Genomic DNA, 24239 nt, shown 5'->3' with positions numbered 1-24239 from the left:
AAAAAAGTTACTCATTGAACATACTTGGTTTAATCTAATTCTTGACTTGGCTTAATCTAATTCTTGACTCCCCCACTTTTCTGCCCCTCTCTGATTTGCCCACCTTGATAATATTTTTCTGATTTGTCACCTTTGATTACTATTTTTGGTTCTCTGTGCCTTAAATGTCTGTTCTGGTATAGCTATGATCTGAAGAAGTGGGTTTGTCCCATGAAAATTATTTTGTTAGTCTTTAAAGTGCTATTGGACCGCTTTTTTGTTTTGATAGTATATAGACTAGCACAGCTTTCTCTCTGTTACTACTGAACAACTAGAAATCATTTCATTTAAGAGTTAAGTTTTTTGGAGGCCATATTGATGAAAAATTTAGAAATGCAATTTGCCACAAAACAGTCAATTTATACATCACTTTCTCTCCTAGCTATTAAGATATACTTAATGTTCTGATGTCAAGCACTTTAATTTAATTAGCTATTAATTCAGCTAACCACTTACAGCTCTTATGAGGCCAGTGCCAGTTTCCATTGTGCTTAACCTTGTATCACCAATCTTGATTGCAAGAATTTGAGCTCCAGGAGCCACACCATTTCGTTCAGGCTCTTCTGGAAAGTATCCAGCAGCAATACTAGCTACATGTGTCCCATGTGCTCCTGAACAAATTAAACAAAAAAAAAAAAAACAAAAAAAAAAAAAAAAAAAAGCATAATTATGAAATGTTCTAAATATAATGCCCTAACAAGAAACTCAGTTACACCAATGTAATATACTGTAAGCCAATTCTCTCTCATTTAATGAGCAGTTATACTTTACAAAGGTAAGGGTTCATGCAGAAAGCTAACAGAACGTGGAATTTAGATTCTAATGAAGTGTCCTCACTAATTAATTTTGACAGCTATATATTCTTGAAATCTTCTGATTATCAGTTGTCATTCAGTTTTGTTTGCACCTTTCACAGCTGCTTTACATTTTAGAAAGCAAGTAATCATAAAATTAACTATACGTGAAATTTATATAAACTACACAGAGATAGGATACAAGTGGTAGGGCTGTAACAATAGTGGTACTGTTGTCATTTCAGAAGAAATCTGTATAGACAGCCTTCATTATATCTTGGTAATTCAAAGCAATGGCTAAATTTGTCTAAAGTATACACACACACACACAGATGTTTTCATTTAGAAACTTCCTTCCATGGGTAGCCATTATTTAATTATACAAGCTGAAAGAGAAAGCAATTAAATTTAATTGATTCTGCATTGTTTAAATAAGAGTGACTGAATTTAATAGTCTGATTCTCTTCTCCCTTATACGAATGAGATTCAGAAGTAAAGTCCAATGAAGTCAATCATATTTATTTGTAGAAAGCTAAGAACATTAGGAATGCAGTGCATAGAATGCAATCCAGAAACCATCTGCTCATTTATGTTAACTATTTCTGTACCTTGAGGGACTTATTGTGGGGCACCTTTGATCAAGATCTATGCATTTATACTACACTCATCAACATGGTGTTTAACTGCTGGATCAGAAACAATTTGGTAACATGCAAAGAAGACTTTATCACCAGTAAATTTTAAAACAAAAAACCAGCATTGAATTCATTAAAAAAATCAAAAGTGCCACAGCATACATTTTCAAATTATGTTTCACAAAGCCTCAACCTGGGTTAATTAATGATTTTATAATAATTGCCTTGATTTATATTGCTCCAACAATATGGTGCAATCCAGTATGTCAATTTAACGAGTAACAAAAAGGCACATATTTTGATGCAAATTCATGGTGAAAAATGAAACCTACTTTATTTCATAAATTAGTGGCATCATCTCTTGCTAAGATACGTAGATTTCATCTGTATTTGATTAAAAGGAAATTACCTCCACTGGTCACAACAGAAAGCAGATTCCCTTCATCATAAATGTTCACAGAGTAGTTCAGCATCTCTGATATACCAAAAGATCCATACTCTTGTCTCTCTTTGTAGGTTCTCAACACAGTGCACTTAGTGAAGTCGCCACATTCACTTGAATCAATACAGGCTCTGTTGATAACAGAAGAGTATAAAATAACCGAGATCACTAAGTAGTAAAAACCAGACTTGTCCTTTCTCATATATAATTTCCACAGAGTTTGTAGACTGCATTGAAAATTGTCCAGGTTTTTGTGAGCGATGAGGGTTAATTTTTACTTGACTGCCTTAACATTGATTTAAAAAGTTTAAGTTTAGGCACAAATTTTAGTATGCTGGCCACTATAAACAGTTTTATGTATTTATCAGTGTAACTACTCAGTATAAAATTTAAAAGGAAACAGGAGAAAGGAAAAGCGTGACATGAACTCTTTTACCATCCTAAGTAAAAATTTCCATTACATAAATGTTCTTATGAAGTGACCTGTAACTACTACTTATATTTTACAGTAACACAGAACACAGTTTGTATCAGTGCTTTAAAACATGAAATGAAGCATTTTAATTAGAAGCAAAAGCATAAACATTTACCTCCAAGTCTCACCATCATGCCATACCAAGCAATCATATACAGGGCCAGGATCACTGTATTTTTTCTCCAAAGAATTTAACAGTTCTACTTGACTCTGAAATTCTTCCTTCATTAGTTTAGTAATCTAAAAAAATAAAACCACACACACAAACACTTGTAGGATACATCATTTTCATACTTTTAACAATACATACAGAGGCAAGATGTGCATCAAACAGCTTTCTATTCAAAATGCCAAGTGACCTGCTGCGCACAGAAAAAGTTTACAACATGCTTGTGTACAGGATACCTAAGCTTTAAAAGGAAAAAAAAAAAAAAAAAAAAAAAAAAAGTAGGAAACAAAGTTACTCATCCATCGTGATTTTCAGATACTATCATGGAGGTTCTTAGTTTTCTACACAGAAGTGTTTAAGTAGAGTTTATAGAAAATGCAGACATCAATTTACAGGTTACTTCATTTAATCTCTAATCAGGTAAATATTTACAGTCCTTATTTATTGCCCTTTTAATGTAAATAATGTTAAGATATATCTACTCTAACATTATATATTTAAAAACTAGTATTCTCTCTGTATTATAAAGTATTTTGGGGCTTACCATAACCTGTAAACCTGTGTTTGCTACAAAATTGATATTTACTTACTACAGAATTGATATTAACCTACATTATGGATAAAACTTGCTGTGTGGCTTATGTTCCTTGCTCTACTCATTAATTAGTAGAAGTTAATACTGGATGTGAATTTTTAACTTCTCACAACTTTTGTGTCCTGCAGTTTGTAGATGAAGGCCAAGCATTATTAAGTAAGAAAAACAGTTGAGACTAAGATGGAGCTATAAAATGAGGACAAATATCAATAACTAAGCAATAATATTGTTTAGATAAGGGCATCTACAATCACTTTACATTTTCAAATGGCCAAAAAGAAAAGAGAAGTTACTCACCGTAGTAACGGTGGTTCTTCGAGATGTGTCCCCGTGGGTGTTCCACAATAGATGTCGGGCTCACCCGGTGCCACAGATCAGAAATCTTCCAGCAGTTTCTCCTGGATCGCGCATGCGCCAGCGCGCGCCGCCCCCCCCTGCGCGCCCCCGGCTGCGTGCACGATCCGGTCCCCGCCAGTTCCTTGACCAACCACCTCGGACGCTCCTGAAAAACACTAGACAGAGATCTGAAGCGGGGAGGATGGGCGGGTGGTGGAGCACGCACGGGGACACATCTTGAAGAACCACCGTTACTACGGTGAGTAACTTCTCTTTCTTCTTCGAGTGTCCCCCTGGGTGCTCCACAATAGGTGACTACCCAGCAGTAACTCAAGTAAGGAGGTGGGTAATCGGTTTACGTGCAGCTTGCCCCCGAGAGGACTGCTGTCGACAGATGGGTATATTCTTCGAATACCCGAGGCAGGGCATAATGCTCGGCGAAGGTGTCATAAGATGACCGGGTCGCCGCTCTACAGATGTCTTTTAACGCGATGCCCTTGAAGAAGGCTGTTGACGCCGCCACCACCCTGGTGGAGTGAGCCCTGGGCAGGGCCAGCAAAGGAGCATTTTGAAGCTCGTAACACATTTTTATACAGGACACAATGTGCTTAGAGATTCTCTGTGAAGAGAGATCTCCTCCTTTTGACCTGGGAGATAGAGAGACTAGGATCCTGTCCGTTTTCCGGAAGGACTTAGTTCTGTTTATGTAGAAGGCCAACGCCCTCCTCACATCCAGGAGATGCAGGCATGCCTCCTCACCGGAGCTGTGAGGCTTCAGGTAAAACGAGGGTAAAACTATTGGCTCGTTAAGATTGGACTCCGAAGAGACTTTTGGAACAAAGGCTGGGTACAGCCTTAAGGTTACCGCCTCTTTTGAGCATACTGTGCAGTGCGGCGTTGCCATCACTGCCGCAAGCTCACTCACCCTGCGGGCTGACGTAGTTGCAAGGAGGAAGGTTTTTGTTTTTGTTTTGTTTTTTTTATCGTAAGGAGACGTATGGGAACTGTGGCTAATGGTTCAAAGGTTGACCCGATAGCGTGCTGAGCACCAAGTCCAAATTCCATGATGGTGGAAGCGGTTTCCAAGGGGGTTACAGGTTTACCAGCCCCTTTGAGAACCTGGTAACGAGAGGATGGGCGAATACCGTGGGCCCTTCCTCTATGTGCCGAAAGGCTGATATAGCGGTGAGGCAGACCTTTAGCGAGGATAGAGAAAGCCTGCCTCTCGAGGTCCAATAAGTATTCTAGTATTACAGGTATAGGAACGTCAAGGGGAGCTAACTGCTTGGCGGAACACCAGGCTGTGAATCGAGTCCATTTCTGCTTGTAAGTCCTCCTGGTGAAGGTCCTTCGGCTACATTCCAGGACTTGTTGTACTCCCTCCGTACACGTGCTCTTCAGAGAGCTGAGCCACGGATTAGCCATGCTTGTAGGTGCAGACCCTGAGGGTGCGGGTACACTAAGGACCCCTGAGCCTGCGTGAGTAAGTCTGGTGCCACCAGTAGAGGGAGCGGTGGGCGGTCCAACATGCACAAAAGCAAGGGAAGCCATTGCTGCCGATCCCAAGCGGGGCTATGAGTATCATGCGAGCTCTCTCCCTTCTGGCTTTGTGCAAGACCTTGTGGCAAACAGATCGATCTGGGGAAACCCCCCTGTACGAAAAATGCGCCGTAGCAGATCGGAGCGGATCTGCCATTCGTGCGTGATTGCGAAGCGCCTGCTCAGCTGATCTGCTTTCACGTTGTGAGCGCCCGGCAAGTATGAGGCTTTCAACGTTTTGTTGGCGATGCACCAATTCTACAATTGGACTGCTTCCGCACACAGGGCATGGGATCGTGCTCCTCCTTGTCGATTGCTGTAAAACATAGTGGAGGTATTGTCGGTATTGAATCCCGACTACTTTGCCATGTAGGTAATCTCGAAAATGTTTGCAGGCATTGAGCACTGCTCTGAGCTCCAGCATGGTTATGTGCAGTGTCTGTTCCGCAGGGACCGTAGCCCTTGTGTTACCTTGTCGCCGATGTGCACTCCCCATCCTATGTGGGAGGCATCGGTAGTAAGAAAAATAGAAATTTGTGGTTGGTGAAAAAGGCATCCCCACTAGCAGATTCTCGGGGTCTTCCCACCACGTCAGGGATCTGCGCACCTCTGTTGGGGCTGACACCACCCTGTGGACAGTGTGGGATGCCAGTTTGTAAACGCTCGCCAGCCAATGCTGCAGGCTTGACATGTGCAACCTGGCATTCTGTACCACAAACGTCGCTGCCGCCACGTGGCCCAGCAGCTGTAAGCACGTGAAGACCGGCACCGTGGGGCTGTATGTGATGACTTGCACCAGCAAACTGATGGCGCGGAAGCGGGCGTCGGGTAGGTACACCCTTGCTGTGATAGATTTTATGCATGCCCCTATGAACTCTATATGTTGTGTGGGTTCGGACTTTGACTTTGTGAGGTTGATGACTAGGCCCAGCGAAGAAAAACGCGTCCGCTGTGATGCGTATCATGCGTGAGACCTCTGCCTTCGAGGCCCCTTTTAGCAGGCAGTCGCCCAGATATGGGAAAAATAAACACACCCTGTCTGTGCAGGTAGGCTGACACCACTGCCAGGGTTTTGGTAAAGACTCTGGGAGCCGAGGAGAGGCCGAATGGAAGAACCCTGTGCTGGAAGCACTCCTGGCCGACTGTGAAGCGGAGGAAGTGCCTGTGTGCTGGGTGGATTGTTATATGAAAATAAGCATCTTGTAAGTCAAGTGCTGCAACCCAGTCTCCATCGTCCAGAGCTGTGAGTATCAAGGCAACTGTGATCATCCAAAAACGTTGCTTGCGCAAGTAACGGTTGAGGCCCCGAAGATCTAAGATGGGCCTCCAGTGTCCTGTTTTCTTCTCTGGTAGGGAGTAGCGTGAATAAAAACATTCCCCTGGAATTATTCCAGCACTCTTTCCACCTCCCCTATGAACATAAGGTGATTCACCTGCTTGAGCCTCGCCTCGTGGCAGCATCCCTGAGGTGAGGCCTGGTGGGAGGCTTCGTCGGTGGAAGCGACTGGAAGGGGATCGCGTAACCCGTGGCCTATGATCTCCAGCACCCATTTGTCTGTGGTGATCTTTTGCCATTGGGAACAGTCTGAGGCGATGAGGAATATGAGATGAGAGAGGCATTGAGTGAGGGTATTGATAGTGCAGCCCCCGACATACCCGTCAAACTTGTTGCCTTTGGGCCTGACCTGAGGGCGTCCGGCTTTGTTGAGAATGTCGCCTAGGAGTTCTGTACTGTTGCTGCTGTTGATAGCGCCCTTGGCCGTAGCCCCGTTGATATTGAGCACGCTGTGGCTGTAAGCGTAGCGTCTTTGCTGAGGATAAAATTTTTCCCTCCTCTATGGGGCAGTATAAATGCCCAAGGTTCTAAGTGTAGCGCTCGAGTCCTTACTGGAGTGAGGGACCGAGACGGTTGAGTCTGCAAACAGCTTTTATGTATCAAAGGGAAGGTCCACGATCTTCGCCTGTAGGTCCCTCGGGACACCCGACGCGTGGGGCCAGGATTCTCTACGCACGACCACTGCTGTAGCTGTTGAATTTGCCGCCGTGTCCGCCACGTCCAGGGCAATCTGGACTCCCGTCCGTGATGCTGCATAGCCCTCTTGAATAATCGCCTTTAACACCGGCTTTTTGTCTTCTGGAAGTGAATCCATGAGGGGAGTACATCTGGAGTAATTATCAAAATTATGGTTTGCTAGGTGTGCCGCATAATTTGCCACTCTCAATAGCAGGGTGGAAGAGGAGTATACTTTCCTGCCAAACAGCTCTAGCTTCGTAGCATCTTTGTCCGATCCCCTCGATTTCTATTGAGAAGCCTTTGACCTCTGCTGGGATGACTCGACCACCAAAGAATTTGGTTGTGGGTGACTGAAAAGGAACTCCATGCCCTTTGCCGGGACGAAGTACTTCTTATCTGCTCTCTTGTTCGTAGGCGGAACAGAGGCCGGAGTCTGCCATATAGTAATGGCTGACTCCAGAATGGCTTCGTCCAGCGGAATAGCAATTTTGGACGAAGCCGGGGGTCTCAAATTTTCCAGGAGTTTGTGATGTTTCTCCTGCACCTCTGCCGTTCGAATGTCTTGCGTGAAAGCCACCCTTTTAAACAGTCCTGAAACTGTTTAAGGTCATCCGGGGCAGAGACATCCCCGGGGGCCATGGCTTCATCTGGGGAGGAACCACTAGGGTAAACCTCCCTCGAACCCTCGGGCTCCTGAGGTCGATGATACACTTGCTCGCTGGAGGATTGTGAAGGAAAGTCTCGGGGTTCTAATATTAACTCCCCTTGAGACAACTGTGTTTCCGTCCCCGATTGGGAGTGCCCACGGGGGTATTGAGCGGCCGGGGGGGACCCGCCCCTGGGTGTAGGCCTGTGGTGTCTGTGTCCAGAATGATAAGGATGACCATGACAGCATGGGCAAGGGTCCGGGCATGGAGACCTAGACCACTCATGGGGTGTGTACCCCTGATGTCTGGGAGAGCGAGACCTCCGCGACAACACAGATAGAGGTGAAACTGGCTTGTGATAGTACTCCAGGGGATCCGATCCCAGAAATGGTGAAGGTGGCCCAAAGCATGGTGACATTGGTTGGAGGAATGGAGAAGGAGGTTCCAGATGGACCGGTGGAGACACAGGCCTTCAGTGTGGCATGTGTATCACAGGGGGAGGGCTCGGTGCTAACAGCAGCGCAGCCCTGTCCGGAGATGGACTGCGGTGCTGGGCTTTTGATTTTGCCTTGCCCCTCCCCTGCGGGGCCGGCACCGCCCGCTTCCGTGCCAGGGATCTCGGCCCCGCTGTCAGCGCCATGCTCGGCACCGTCAGCTGCGGTGCCGCGCGGGTATCCTCCTCCAGTGCCTGCAGGCTCCGTGCCTGGCGCCTCTGCACTGTTGGTGCCACCGGGTCCGGCACTTGCCTCGCTGACACTCTAGGCGCCACGCGTGCTGGCTGTTGTATAACCGGAGGCTCAGCCTCTGCCACGTGCGCTGCCGCTTGCCTGAGTATGCGGCTGGGGGCTGTGTGCTCTGCTCGTCCTGCTCGCTGCAAACGCCAGCAAGGATCGAGCCAGGGAGAGTTTCCTCCGTTTCTGCACCGAGGGGGTCAGAGAAAACTGCCCTCCTCTTATGCAACTCAGAGGGCCCTTCTGGGTGAGGCTTCTCCGGCAAGTCCGGCTGAAGAGCCTTATCAACAAGAGCATTTTACACCTCATCGCTCTGTCCTTCCTGGCCCTGGCTGTGAACTTAGCACAGTGAGAACACTTCTGGGTAGCCTGTGATTCCCCCAGGCATCAGATGCATTCTCTATGCCCCATGGAGGCCGGCATAGCTTCACGGCATGACTCACGCTTTTTAAAACCTGAAGAGGCCATGGCGGTGAGTCATTTACTGTTAATAGGGTACTTAGCACTTAATCCATGCCCTTCCACCCCAAAAAGTTACCAGCCTGCGGGGCAGCAGGAGGCCTAAATGGCCTTCATATCCGCTCTTCTCTTCTCCGCTCCTCTCTTTTTCTTTTTTTTTTTGATATTCTCTTTGTCTTTGCTTTCTCTTTTTTTTTTTTTAAACCAAAAACAACGAATGACACGTAGAAAAAAAACCACTATTTAATCTGACTCTGGCCTTAGCCTGAGTAGATTCCATCTGCAGCCGATGGCGGCTGAAAAGGAACTGGTGGGGACCGGATTGCGCACGCGGCTGGGGGCGTGCAGGGGGGCGGCGCGCGCCGGCGCATGCGCGATCCAGGAGAAACTGCTAGAAGATTTCCGATCTGCGGCGCCGGGCAAGCCCGACACCTATTGTGGAGCACCCACGGGAACACTCGAAGAAGAAGGACACATTTTCTCTCTTTGTGGTACTCTATTAATCAGTTCAATTTCTCATAACTTACTCCTCTATCTTTATCCTCTGGCTCTTTCCTAAAGTCTGAAAGTTAGAACTAATGCTATACTTCAACACAACTCCGTATCACTCGCAAGTGTGTCTGTATACTCAGTTTTGCTTCACTCGCGCGCATACTTCTAAAGTAACCTTCATCGTTGAAAACAAAATTATATATCATCTTGGCTGGACCCCAGCTACCAGAATAAAAACAGACTTGAAAAGAAGAGGTAGGAATGATCAGCAATCACTACTTCATATATTTTATAGATATACAAGATGTGTGGGTACAACCCCCAAACCTAGTGAACAACTGGTAATCTAGGTTCTATTTAATGCTACAGATGTGCTGGCGAAATCCAGTCCTGACCAACATGCAAGCGCACCCCCCTCCCCACCAACAACCAGGGCCCATACTGGACCTACTGCAGCCAGGGGAGAGATGCTTATCCCCTCAACCTGCCATGGCCAGGAGATAAGCACTCAGTGCGGCCCGGCCTGCTGTAGCAGTAGGAGAGGCAGCTGTGTCCCTCTAGCCAGCCACTGCTGCAAGACGAGAGCTGAGGGTTTGGGTCCAGAGATAAAGGTTTGGGGACAGGCTTCCCTGCCAATGTCCACACACTTGCACCACAATTCTCTGCACCAGCCCCTTTTCACACTCTAAATACTGTGACCATACACCCACCATATGAATTTTATTATATGTATCAATATGGAAAAGCGAAAAGAAAAGAAAAAGAAAAGGTGATGTGTCACACATCACCTTCATATTGGTGCACATAACAAAATTCAGTCTGCACATGTGCAGGAAAAATTAGAGGAAATACTGCTGGTAAACCTCCTTTAAGGTCTCCCAGCCTTGATTGTATTGTATAGATTTAGAAAATATGTGAAGCATGCTATATGACTTCTTTAAGAAGCAATAAAATGTTTACCAGAAGGTACAACACATAATGAAAATAATTAAGATGTGTGGCCTTCAACAGCTGCTACCAATGCTTCTGCAACTGAATACAATAGAAGTATTTTATTCTAAGTCCTTTATTCATAATATTTCAGATTACTCTCTTGACACACAATGGCTTGAAGACTGATACAATCAGAATATAGTAACTAATAGACAGATAACTCCTGAGTGCCATAAAGGGCTGATAGTATTTGGTATGTTGCCTTTCCCTTCAACTGAGCTAGCAGAATTTAAATGAAAGCTGCATTAACACACTTAGAATACATTTTAATTTGAGACCGTAACACATCACTAACTTCAGAGGAGACACAATATGAACTAAGCAGAATAGAAGCTTTTTACTAAAAAGCAAAATGTTTGATAACATTAAGATAATATTCAAGACCAAATAAGCATTCATGTACACATTCTATATCCTGACTTTAGAACAAGATGTAGTGACATACCTGCAATTTGTCTGTTAAAATAACTTGGTCTCATTTGTTAATTGTCAAATAGAGCATATATAAAAGTCTCCTTAGCAACTGATTTCTATATAAAAAAGTTGAAAAAACTAATACAAACTTGTGAGGGAGAACTGTGAACTGCATCAAACTCATCTAGCTTCCTACAAGCTTCTGCTAGTAGAAGCCTGTGAACCGGATCCCATTGCTTTTCCTTACGTTCTTTCTGCAATACAAAATAAATTCTTCTGTTAGTTCCTGAAAAAGGCATTTTCAGCTTTTATGAACAGCTATCTTTTAGACCATTTCACAATCCTGATTTGGGGCATTTTAACTATCATACAAAACAAAAATCTTGTTATACTGGCAAAAAAGTAAAACATATTTACACTATTGCAATTTACAATTCAAAGTTTTCTAACACCACGACAAAAAGCAGAGTTAAAGATATCAAAATGTGAATACTAAAGAGAAATAAATTACCTGAATCCTCTCCTTAAGAGCTTTAGGATAAAAATCATAGCCATTTTTTATGCCAATGTGATACTTTCCTGAAGGATTTACCCAAGTTGTTGGAATCTAGAGAAAAATTCAGAAATAGAAATATATTTGCTCTAAATAGGCAATGTGTACTAAATGTTAAAATGCTCTACATAAAACATATGTGGCTAAGCAGATTTATAACTTTTTCAGTTTGTAATGATCATTCAAGTCCAGCCCTCGAGAACAGTAAATATCAACTTTTGTGAGATCAGGTGGCAGTCTCAGTCCGGTCCCTAGCAAGATGACGAAACAACACCTTGGCACTATCTAGTTAAGAGCATCATAAAGGTCAGATGTAGGTGTATGAAGAATGTACACCCCTTTACAGAATTCATCCTTTTAGTACCAAGAAATACAGCCAATGCAGATGTGTGTGTGTTTTGCATGGAAGGGAGGTTAAACTGTCCATAGAATGGGCAGGTCAGTTTACGATGGTAAGTGACAGCAAACAGCACAAGTAAAGACTTCATCTTAATCTCGTGTGCTGTTTGACTCTTGGTGAATCAACAACATCCTCAAACAGTAGGGCAAAGCTAATGGGACAAAGATTCTACCTACAATCATGAAAAGACTGAGAACATAGGAAGCTCTAAGGGGCTGATAGCATCAGATAGTTTCAAGCAATCCTATTAACTGCTCCTCTACAAGGCCACAAGTCTGGCAGCAACAGTCCCAGACATCTCAGAATATTGTTAAGATTCACCATCTCAACCAACTGCTTTCCACAAAAATAACTCAATTTCTGTATCGGGGACAAGCAAAATCTGGCCTACCAAGCCTCTGCATCCTGCCCACAGACACAGCAGGGAGCCTCAGGCAGCCTCCCTGCCTGCCCCACCCCCCCCACACAATTCAGAAAAGCACCTCCCTGCCTGGCCCACCCTCTGTCTTTCCCACTGGCCTCACAACTTCTGAAAGGAGAAGGTTTATGTTTAAGTGCTACCGTCACCTGCAGCACAATCCCACTGGCTGGTTTCTAGCCAACAGGAGCTTCCTGTTTGAAGCACAGGCAGCGTAAAGCTGACGTGCGCGTACATGTGCACGCGCACGCACACACACGCGCCAAGAAACCTGCGGGGTTTCTGGCCAGGAGTCACCCAGGAAGTCTGACCACAGGCTGCCTCTGGGACCATAACCCCTCCCTCTCTCAATCTTCCACCCCTCCCACTCCTGCCCCCCCATTCCACATAACCTAAACCCTCTTCCTGAGCTCAACGACGACGCAGAAATGCTTACCTTCAGAGTTCTCCCCGAAAGACCTATAATTTCGCCATCTTTGGGTTCTACTATAGTAGAAGTGTTTACATCGCCACTACCTGTTGTATCAATTATGTCAATTATTTTGGGTTTCCCATCAGTTGTAATCTGAAAACATAAGAAAATGATTATTTGAGTTTAAAATGTTTATTGAAGTTGCATTTTTAAAGAACACTATACAAACTATGAAAACTTTAATTTTTATATTTAAAAAAAAATAAATTACCACACATTCAGAAGCCCCTGTCATTTCATTAACCACCCTCCTCTCACCCCTAAAAACAGTTTTATGTTACTTTTAATGTTGATATAGAGGCACAGCAATGCCACTACACTTAAGATTGCATCAGAACATCTCTCTAAAGATGGACCTAAGTCCTCTAAAATGAACGGGTGCACAGGCATAGGGCAAATCCATGCAACAAAAATAAAGCTGACCTAAGTTATTTTGATGTACAGCCACTGCACTAATTAAATCACTTTTGCACCTCCCCATCATGTTCTTTGTATTGGCAGTGTGTCCCTACTACTGGCATTTGCACCAATGCCAAGAGCAGTGCACCGTGAGTAGCTATTCTCCTGAGCATCTTGCCAACATCTACCACAGGGTGTTTTGGGAAGGGTTTGCACTGCCTCATGAGAGCAAATGAGTCACATAGGCAGGACTGGAAATAGGATTTCAGTGTCCAAGGATCCAGTTTTCTCCATCCCATAATTTTATCTGTACCTTATAAGGTTTTGTGCCTCTTCTAAAAACCTTGCAAGCCCATGCACCTGAAATCTGTGAGAGAAGCATGGATAGTGCATAGCTCTGCCATACTGCAATGAACATGGCAAGCACAGGGCACCTGATCCTCCAGAGCCACAAGAGGCACGGAGAACACAATTCCTTAAAGGCTAGATTGTCATGGGACACAAAAAGAAAATTTAAAGTTGCTGTTGGCATTCTGGAGCAGCTGCAGACCACGGAAAGCCGATTCTGGCCAAAAAAACATTGACTGGCAAGATTTCATTATTATGTAAGTATAAGATGACCAGACATGGATGCAGAATTTTCAGATATTGAAAGCTACACATTTGCCCCAGCTCGAGTGCAGCATCACCAAAATGAGATCTATACTGACAGCGGAGAAGCAAGCACGAATAACTATGTGAAAGCTTGCAACTCCAGATTGCTACTAATCAGTAGAGAATCAGCTTGGAGCTGGAAAATCCACTGAAGCTTGCTGTAATACAGATGTGCAAAGCCATTAATCAAATCCTGCTATGAAAGACTGACTCTAGCCAATGTGCAGGACACAGTGCAGAGCTTTGCAGGAATAGGGTTTTTGGCTGAAGTACGGTAATAGGTCACATGCATGATAGAGGGCACCTGACCACCCTGCCTCAACTACAACAGAACGGGCTATTTACTATGGCAAGTGCTGCTATATCACCAGGGACACTGGGCTGGTCAAGAAGGGTACATGATGCCTGTTCATGACATTAGACCTCAGTTTAAAAAAAAAAAAAACCCAACGGTTACAGCTTACTGTTGTGTGCTTCAAATCTGTGAAAGAGGGAAAACAGCTTCCACCAGGGTGGAAGGTGGATGCAGAATGTCTCTCTGCTGTAAGTGCTCAGCAGGTAGCTATACAGGTCAGGGAAGGTTTGAAAGACCATTTCAATAGGAAACCACAGTAACATCTATTACTGAAGTGTGCTCTGCTTTTTTTTTTTTTTAATCTGATAAGAAACTGGTAATGAGTGTGTATCGATATAAAGTTGTAAATGCACCTATTGCTATTCTGTAAACATCAGCCCCAGCCAGCATATCTCATGTGCTAATAAAAATGAATTAAGTTTCCACAAATAGACTTCTATTCCGTACTAACACATATTTATAATGGAATGAAACTTCATAAATATGGGGGGAAGAACCTCTGAAAAGGAAGAACATCATTTCTATTTTACAAACATATACAACCAACCATATTGGTTGGAATGGGGAGGTCCTTTAATGCAGTTCGATATGAGCTGCAGACAGAGGCAAGCATGGGTTTGTTGAACCTGAAGATCAACAAGACTCTCTAGCATATCTGTTTGCCATTTGGGAATGCTAGTGTCTCCTGCAGCACATCTTTCTCCTTTTCCCCATGCTTTGCTCTTCTTCACTCTATTTTTGTGCATGCTGCCCACCAAGGTGATCCTCCAAGACCAGTGCTCATTATCCGAAGCACTAGAGGCTTACAGAGTCTCTTGGAACCATTCAACATTCCCTTCCTTCTCGTGTGGCTGAGCCACCCCACTGATGTAGATGGAGAGACCCTGGAGACCACATCTCCATCGGCAAAAGATACAACAGTACCTTTGTACACTGTGAGTGTATTCACAAAGTATATGGAAACTAGATACACTGAACTCACTCCCTTTGGTCCACACAAGTTGCAAGCATCACACTCTCACTTCTCTTTGGGATTCACATAGTGCAGCAATAATCTGAGCCATGGTGAGTGGAGTCTTGGGGAGAGTTGAGACAGTAAGAGGGGGATCGCTCATGGGCGTGAATAAATGCATACAGGGCAACTGAACTGAATGCTGGCAGCAGTTTCCATAGAAGGTGATTTTGGTGATATTTCACTCCTGAGGGTAATGGAAGCTGAAAGGGAACAGCAGTGTCTGGCTGCAGACCCAGTCCACATACTCACTTGCTGCTAGCCTGTGTGCCACAACAGGGCTGGCTGAAGTAACTGCTGAGTTGCATGGGAAAGTGTCCTACTGAAGCAGAAATATATAGAGCCCACCCCAGTAACATCTGGCAGAGGATTACAGGCTACCTTCAGGAAAGTTTCCTCAAGATCCTTCCAGAGAATTCATAGAACACCCTGGTGCTCCTAAACAGTTCTGGAGGGCCTGCCTAACTCCACAGAGGAATGAGAAGCAGATAGCAACTCTCTCTGCCGGTTGTTTCACTACCTCTTCTAGCATAAGTAAAAAAGAGTAAATCAATGGATGCTCTATCTACGCAAACTCCATATGTACACCAGAGTCCTTCTCCTGCACTAGGCTCACCCATGCTGGACTGTAGGGACTGGCTTGACTACCCAGGAGTCAAAAACAGGAACTAGCTTGCTGTGCCACTGACTCCCTGCAGTCAACTGTTCTCTGTATTCTTCCTCCTTATCCTCGCACTTCAAGAGGGAAATCTGACTCCTGCTCTCCCAAAGTACCCACAGGAGTTATGGGTAGTGGTGGAGTCTCTGCCAAGGATGGCATGAAGCTTTCCATAAAAATGGCACATGTGCAGCTCTGAACCAGAGTGACCGTTAGCCTCACTTGCCTCCTGCAGCTCCTTGGCTTTCATGTAGGACTGTACCATCTCTGTCGCATCCCTTCTTCTCCATGTCCCATGCAATCTGCTTCTACATAGCAACCTTCACATGGCTCACAAATGCTCCTTCACACTCTCTACTTTTCACAGACATCCACCAACTTTTGCATACTCCAAGGAAGACATGCACCTGGAGCATGTAGCTAACACTGTCACTTGAACTGTCACTAGGTGAGCTCTTCATGCTAAGGAGACAAGAAATGGAATTTTAAAAATTCACAGGATTTAGGGGAGAGGGGCATACATCTTTGTACCTGGCCACCGGGCAACAGAGATCAAAATGGCAATCAGAGTGGTCCAGGTGAGGCATTTTGCGACACCTCCTGCAGGCCAAAAAAGACGGTGCAAGTAGTGTAGTGTCTACACTAATGCTGCATTGACCTAAGCACTCTGCCTCTTGAGGAGGTGGAAATAAGATGATACTGCAGGCAAGCTACACCAGCAGAAGCAACATTGTAACGTGGAGGCTTACATAGTTAGGATGACATAGGCTGCCTTGTATCAACCTAACCCTATAGCATAGGCCAGATCTTTGTCAGATTTCTTTGAAATCTGGTCTGCGCCAGGAGGGTGCAGGGTAGCTAGAGGGATCTAAATCTGAAGTAACCTGAGCCATGGTTTCCAGAGATACAAGCTTCCCCTCCCCTCGCCCCAGTGCCACCTACCTCCCTGATTCCAAACAGCAATTAAAGGAAACTTCAATGTGGATTAAAACAGCCTCAGTCTATTAAGTTTGATGCAATGTAATACCCGACAACTTATTGGGGCCCAAATTGAGAACACAGGGTTCATCATCAACTGTGGGCTCACAGGGTTACCTTCTATTAAAAAAAAATAAAGGACACCCGAGAGGGAGTGTGTCTGTATCCACCAACACATGTATTATAGTATATATAATACATTAATTGAATGTGAGCTGGTAGACACTGATACACTCCCTCTGAGAGGTGTTCTCTTTTTTGAAGGTCACATATGGCAACCCTACAGAACAATATGTAAGAAAAATATACCTTTTTACATTGTGCACATGCCAATATAGAAAAGTGGCTAACTATTTCTAATACTGCCATTTTATGCGCTTTAAAATTCAACTCTTAATTGTCTAAAAACCAGAATGGTTATTCAGACAGCTGTGAAATTCAGGGAGCCTCATTCCCTGTGGGGAAGTGGAGTGTGTGCGCACACCAAATGTGCTCCATTTCTCTGTGGAGACAGAAGCTGTGGGGAGTGCAAGAGAGGCTAACTGCTGCTGCCCCGTGCCAGGTGCCCTTGTTGAGGTCAGGGTGCAACAGGGGCTTGGGTAGTGGGAACAGCACACACACACCCTCCTCCTCTGGCCATCCTATATTCCCAGGCCAGATTGCAAAACTGCTCTGGCTGGGGATGGCCTGCTGGCTGGCAATTGGAGACCCCAGCTTAAAGTGACCTTCACAGACTTCACCTATATGCTAGCCATGTTCTACAGCAGCTGCGATATTGACAATATAGCATACTCTGAGATTCTTCCAGGGTAAGACCTGGCAAGCAATGGTGTCAGAGGACTGGAGAAGGAAGTAAAAGATAGATGAGTGTGCAGTCACTTGTGCACAGATGCCCTCACAATATATGAAACCAACAAGCAAACATTTGCCCATGTTATTCTTCCTTCTGATACTGTGACACTTCACCCCCTGAAGAAAAACAGGACAGCTTAGCAAACAGGAGCAGTTAACAGGAAGTTTTGTGTGGGAGTTCTCCAGGTGAAGGAGGAGAGTTTATGGGACCCTTGAGTTAAGTGGCCGTCCATAGTGGGTTTGAGTTTGTGTTTGCAGGTTACTTGCTGGTTGCCTTTTACGAAACCGTGTGCTGAGCTTGTGTTCATCTGTTTGAAGGACCATTTGCTGAGGCCGGCCATTGGAAGCTGTGAGCTTCTTAATGAGGATGTGAAATCTATAATCCTCCGTTCATCGATGAAGCCTTAATTAGGGGGCGGGTCTATCAGAAAGGCCAGGGCTACATAAACCCTGAGAGTCAGCATCCCAGGAGCTTAGTGAACAGGAGAAGCTAATGGAGTTTTGTCTCAGGGTTTAAAGGGACGGTATGGAATTGCTAGATACGCTTGGCATTCTTTTAAACAAAACTAAAATCAAAACTACCCGATTTAAAATAAAAAAAAAAAAAAAAAACCTATCAAGAATCTAATTATCTGCAGGAGGAAATGCAAGCAGAAGCCCTGCAGCAGAATGGGGGTTATCCTCTTTACTGCACTCAATGCACCATACATGATTATCTGCCCTATGCGTAGGTAGCACATGTGTGCATTGGATACAAGGAGCTCCAGGCCCTCAGAGACCACACATAGGTTTAAAGGCCAGGGTGACTGAATTGGAGGAGTTAAAGGAGGCAGAGAAATGTGTAGCTGAGTCTTTCTTGGACACTGTAGAACTGTCCCACCTCTATTCAGAGAGGCCTTGTGTTGCTGAGGAGGATGGAAGACTCAGAGAAGGAGTAGTTAGCTGTTATTTCTAACTTTCTTTTGCTTTTCTGACTGCTACTGCACACTGAGTGGATGTTTTTCAGAAACTATTCACGACAACTCCAAGATCTTTCTTGAGTAGTAATAGCTAACCTACTCCCCATCATTTAATACATATAGTTGGCATTATGTAGAGGCAAGATTGGGAGGGCATAGCTAGAATAACATAGCCGCACACGTCTGTTCCACATACATTCTGGAACTGTTCTCTATAAATTCAAAGGCAAGAGTAACACAATTATCTATTCCTGCAATGTGAAAGTCATGGTGGATACCCTTTGACTTTACTAGTACAGTACTTCAAATGGGCACCAAACTGCCCAGTGGGAATCCAGCTGAAAGACCTGGGTAACTAAATCAATCCACAGCCCCCTTGCAGCTGTCAAATACAAACAGAAAGCTAGCCCTGCATTTATCATGACTCAAAAGAGTACGGCTGAATATTCATACCGACTGCTGAACATTTTATGTTTTGGAGTGGCCCATGTTAATGAAAATCTCTGAGGAGGGCAGATGGCATATTTACTCTTGTCTAACAAAAGATAACAAATATTGTTTTGAAGAGATGCACTGGGGAAGTGATCCAAGTAGGTAAGGTAATAACAATTACATTTGATTCTGCATAGGGGATTCACACTACTTTCACAATCAACTGATGTGTCAAGTACTAGCTACTATGGCTTCTGCTAGAATCCAAGTGAACATTTTCTCTGAATGCACTAGGACAAAAAGGTTAGAAACTACAAGACAACATCTGAGGCTTCAGAACTAATATAAGGATTTTAATTCTGAAAGCAATCTCAATGAAACTGAATCAAAACACTCAGCGGTAACTGACTTTTTATGGACTCCAATTATATTTTAAATACAGGCAAACCCTGGTTTTCCAAACCCAGTTATTCAACACTCCATTTCATCCAACACTGCCTGAGGCTGTGTGTGATGAAATTGAATGTTTGATAACTTGCGGGGGTGGAGGTAGGGTGGACAATCTCCCTCAGCACCACACAGCCAACAGCATGCCCTGGGCAACCAGCAGCAGCTCCCTGCCCAGGCCAGCATGAGCCAGGAGTAACTGCCCACCTGGGGTGGCAAGGGCTGCCAGCCCAGAAGCTGGCCAGGGAGATGGCACTGTGGCAGCCACAGCCCACTAGAGCTCTGTGCCCTGGAGCTGGGGTGGGCTCCATGCCCCAGCCACAGCTCCATACCCCATCCACCAGCAGCTCTCCTTCCCAGGGCTGGCACCAGCTCCACACACCAGGCACTGGGAGCTTATCACCAGGGAGCTGATCTGGGGCGGGCAGCCAGCCGATCTGGGGCAGCCTGCAGCCTGTCCCTGGCCAGTCAGGGCTCCATACCCTAGGCTGGCAGTGGCTTAGGTTCTGGAACAAGACGGAGCTTTGCTATCCACTGGGGTGACTAGGGCTCTATATACCCTAGCCACTGGGGCTTTCCTACCCATAGGTGGCTGGGGCTGTGGCCTGGGACCAGGCAGGTCTCAGCTTTCTGGGACAGGCGGGCAAGCTGCTCTGCAGCAGCCAGAATCCCACAGCCTGTCCCAAGGAGCTTGCCACCATCATTTCAGAAAGGACCCACAGCCCCCCTCTGGCTTTTCCCTCCACAACCCCCAACTCTACTCGTCTTGTCTGACATTTTTCACATATCCAACCATTGGTCGGTCCTGATTATGTTGGATAACCAGGGTTTTACTGTACCGCATAATAAAAAAATGTATACAAAAAACATTTGGGAAGTCATATACATAAAAATCAAAATTTCCCAGATTTGGTCTACATAATTTTAAGACTGTTACAAGTCACTTTTAAGCATTACAAGAAAAAAAATGATTTTGCTGTATGACGACAGAAACTTCTATGCCAACTGCACTTGAGAAACCAAAAATACTGTTTTGATATTTAATTCTTGGTCCTGAAGGAAATGGAAGCAGAGGTTCATTAAAATCAGCTGCAAGAACAACACTGTATTGTGAGTCAATTGGGGTGGAGGGGGTACACATTGTGGAGGTTATGGTTTTTTGTTTTTGTTTTTGTTTTGTTTGTTTGCTATTTGAAAAAACAAACATGACTGGCCAGTTTTTTGTCACAGAAACCACAGGGTTGCCCACAACAGGAACAACTCTAATGAAATCATCCCAGCCAGAACTTTGTTGAGCCAGGACTTAAAAGTCGCTAGGAATGGAGATTCTACACCTCCCTAGGCAACCTATCCCAGTGCTTCACCACCCTCCTAGTGAAACCGTTTTTCCTAATACCCAGTCTAGACCTCCCCTACTGCAACTTCAGGGCATTTCTTCTTCATTCTGCCATCAGTCACTACCAACAGCAGCCTCTCTCCACCCCCTCTGGGTCCACCCATCCAGGAGTTAAAGGCTGCTATTAAATCCTCCCCTCACTCTTCTCTTCCACAGACTAAACAAACCCAAATCCCTCAGCTTCTCCCTGTAGGTCACGTGCTCCAGTCACCTAATCATTTTGATGCCCTCCGCTGGACCTTCTCCAACATGTCCACATCCTTTTTGTAATTGGGGGCCCAGAACTGGACACAATACACCAGATGTTGCCTCCCCAGTGTTGAATAAAGGTGTAGAATCACTTCTCTAGATATGCTGGAAATGCTCCTCCTAATGCACCCAATATGCCATTAGCCTTCTTAGCTACAGAGGCACACTATTGACCAATATCCAACTTCTCACCCACTGTAATCCCCAGATCCTTTTCTGACAAACTGCTCTGTATCTGATCAGTTCCCCAGCCTAAAACAGTGCTTGGGATTCTTGCATCTCAAGTGCAAGACTCCACACTTGTCTTTGTTGAACGTCATCAGATTTCTTTTGGCACACTCCTCTAATTTGTCTAAGTCATTCTGGACCCTATCCCTACTCTCCCACCAATCTACCTCTCCCCCTAACTTAGTATCATCCACAAATTTGCTGATGGTGCAATCTATCCCCTCAGCCAGGTCACTCATAAAGATGTTGAACAGAACTGTCCCTAGAACCATTCCTGGGGGCACACCACTTGAAACTGACTGCCAACCAGACATCGAGCTGTTGATCACTGCCTGTTGAGCCCGACAATCTAGCCAGCTTTCTATCCACCTTACAGTCCATTTATTCAATCCATACTTCCTTAATTAAAACTGCCACAGGACCCTTCGTTGCACCTTATAGACTAACAGAAAAGTTTTGAGCATGAGCTTTCATGAGCACAGACTCACTTCATCAGATGCTGGTCTTGGAAATCTGCAGGGCCAGGTACAAATAAACCAGAGCAAGGGTGGGGATAATAAAGTTAGCGCAGTCAGCAAGGGTGAGGCTTACTACCAGCAGTTGATCTGGAGGTGTGAACACCAAGGGAGGGGAAGCTGCTTCTGTATTTAGCCAGCCATTCACAGTCTTTGTTTAAGCCAGAGCTGAGGGCATCGAATTTGCAGATGAATTGTAGCTCAAATTCTGCAAATTCATCTGCAAATTTGATGCCCTCAGCTCTGGCTTAAACAAAGACTGCGAATGGCTGGCTAAATACAGAAGCAGCTTCCCCTCCCTTGGTGTTCACACCTCCAGATCTACTGCTAGTAGTAAGCCTCACCCCTGCTGACTGAGCTAACCTCATTATCCCCACCCTTGCTGTGGCTTATTTGTACCTGGCCCTGCAGATTTCCAAGACCAGCATCTGATGAAGTGAGTCTGTGCTCACGAAAGCTCATGCTCAAAACTTTTCTGTTAGTCTATAAGGTGCCACAGGACCCTTCGTTGCTGTTACAGATCCAGACTAACACGGCTATCCCTCCGATACTTAATTAAAACTGTGACTGGCCAGTTTTTTGTCAATCCATCAGACATTTTATTACCAAAAATGTCAATACACGCTGATTGCTCTTTCCAAATACAAGTACTTTGGAAAAAGCAATATATTTATAAAAGAGTTAAATCTTGAAAGTATACAGGTGTCCTAACACAAACTGTAATATCTTTGAAACCAATACTTTGTCTTATTAACTCATCTGAAATATTAGAACAGGGCTGCGCAAAGTGGGGGCAGGGCTCCCTCAGGGCAGTAAAATTTCATAAGGTGGGGGTGCAGCATGATCAGAGGCTGGGTCTCAGGCTCATCCACCTCATTAAAAATATTGAAATATGTTACATTCTACGTATGTATTTTTAAATGTGCTCAAAGCATGTTGATTTTTTTCATATGAGCATAACAAATTTACATCCATTTGGATTACATTAGACAGATTGAGGGGGGCTACTAATAGTAAGGACAAGAAGTGGGGTGTGACATGAAAAGTTTACTCACCCCTTCATTCGAAGATAACTTAATAAACTGCAGAGAAAGAATGGGGCACCAAGCAAGTTTATGGAGTTACTCAATTTAAGTACCTGTACATCTTGTTTATTATTGAACAAATAAAAGTTCATTAAAGCAGCATGTACTAATGAGGTATCTGAAAGCAGCAGTGACTTGGTAGATAAGAAGAGGCAACAGCATTCACAGTTAAGAGTTTCCCACCCTTCCTGATAGAGTGTTGCCCTAAGTGCAGTTCTGGTAACCGTGTTTTGGGAAACAGATAATATATTTCAAAAAAGGAATTAATTCAAGGCAGTTGAATGACTTGCCTTACACGGAAAGTCTCACTGGATGAACACACCAGCCCCTGTTCTGCCCTAATAACGAATGACCCAGGGGAAGAACGACAGAAGCTTCCAAGAAGAGCGACATGAATTCGGCTTTGCCACTGGGCCTGGCGATAACTCATACCTCGGTGCCGGCCGCACGACACAACTCCAGGGTAAGCCGCTTCCCTCAGCTCCCACGCAGCGGCCCAGCACAACCACAGCTAGCACCACCGGGGCTCTCGCGGGGCGCCGTGGCGGGGGACTGACCTACTTCGTTCTCTCACGCCGGTCCCCGCCACCTGCACCAGCCACGAGCGCCGGAGTCCGGCGGGTCCCTGCGCCGCCCCCCACCTTTCACGCTGCCGCTGCCCCAGCCTTCGGCAGCTTCCTCCTCCGCCAGCCTCCCGCCCCCGCCGCCGCTCAGCTCCGCGCTGTCTGGCCCCCTCCCCCGCTGCCAGGCGGTGTTGGGGAGGGAGAGGCACACGGCTCGCTGCTGCCCCGGACCAGGCCAGGCCCCAGCGCCGCCGCCCCGGCTACCTGCATGCCGGGCGCGCCGGGATCCACGCCGGTGTCCAGCACGGCCAGCAGCACCCCGCGCCCGTCGTACTCCGGGAAGCGGCCAAGGAACGAGGCGGCGCCCGTCTCTTTCTTCGGCAGGAGCCCGTGGAAGGGGAACGGCTCCTCTGCGGCGGCCGCCATGATGGCGGGGGACGGAGCGACACCTCGGATGCACCAAGTGACGGGACTGGAAGACAAGGAGGAAGCGGGTGGAGGGGGACAGGGAAGGCGCATGCGTCCACCCAGCCAATCGGCGGGCAACATGTCCGCGCCTTCTCGAGGGCCCCGGCACATGGGTGCCGTCCGCCAATCGAACGGCGAAACGTTATTACGTGCGCCGGAGGTAAGGGTACGAAGGCGCCTAACCGACCAATCAGACTGAGGCACACGCAGCGTCGCGCGCCAGAACTCAACTCCCTGCCATTCTTAAAGAGACAGGCACCCCTTTCCTTTTCTGCCCGCCCCACGCCGCCTCCTCCGGCCGTTGGCGCAGCTTTTCCGCTGGCGGGGCCCCGCTGCTGGTCCCTCCGGCTGCGGCGCCGCCCGGACAGCCGG

At 45.7% G+C, this 24239-nt stretch overlaps 1 protein-coding gene across 2 annotated transcripts in view; it reads right to left on the bottom strand.

The window, feature by feature from the left end:
- Positions 1-23880, bottom strand: part of TPP2 (tripeptidyl peptidase 2) — a 78224-nt gene extending 54344 nt beyond the window's left edge. For both annotated transcript variants that reach the window (XM_074989715.1, XM_074989725.1), the window contains exons 1-7: positions 23664-23880; positions 12582-12710; positions 11286-11381; positions 10924-11028; positions 2501-2625; positions 1878-2041; positions 496-650 (exon numbers count right to left, since the gene is read on the bottom strand). In XM_074989715.1, the coding sequence (XP_074845816.1) occupies positions 496-650; positions 1878-2041; positions 2501-2625; positions 10924-11028; positions 11286-11381; positions 12582-12710; positions 23664-23825 (936 nt within the window). In that variant the 5' untranslated portion in view covers positions 23826-23880. The remainder of the gene's footprint in view (positions 1-495; positions 651-1877; positions 2042-2500; positions 2626-10923; positions 11029-11285; positions 11382-12581; positions 12711-23663) is intronic.
- Positions 23881-24239: the final 359 nt, after the last annotated feature.

The sequence above is a fragment of the Carettochelys insculpta genome, chromosome 1 (assembly GCF_033958435.1).
Source record: "Carettochelys insculpta isolate YL-2023 chromosome 1, ASM3395843v1, whole genome shotgun sequence".
In the NCBI taxonomy this organism is placed as follows: Eukaryota; Metazoa; Chordata; order Testudines; family Carettochelyidae; genus Carettochelys; species Carettochelys insculpta.
Note: the sequence above shows the minus strand (reverse complement) of the source record. Positions and strands in the feature narration are given on the sequence as shown.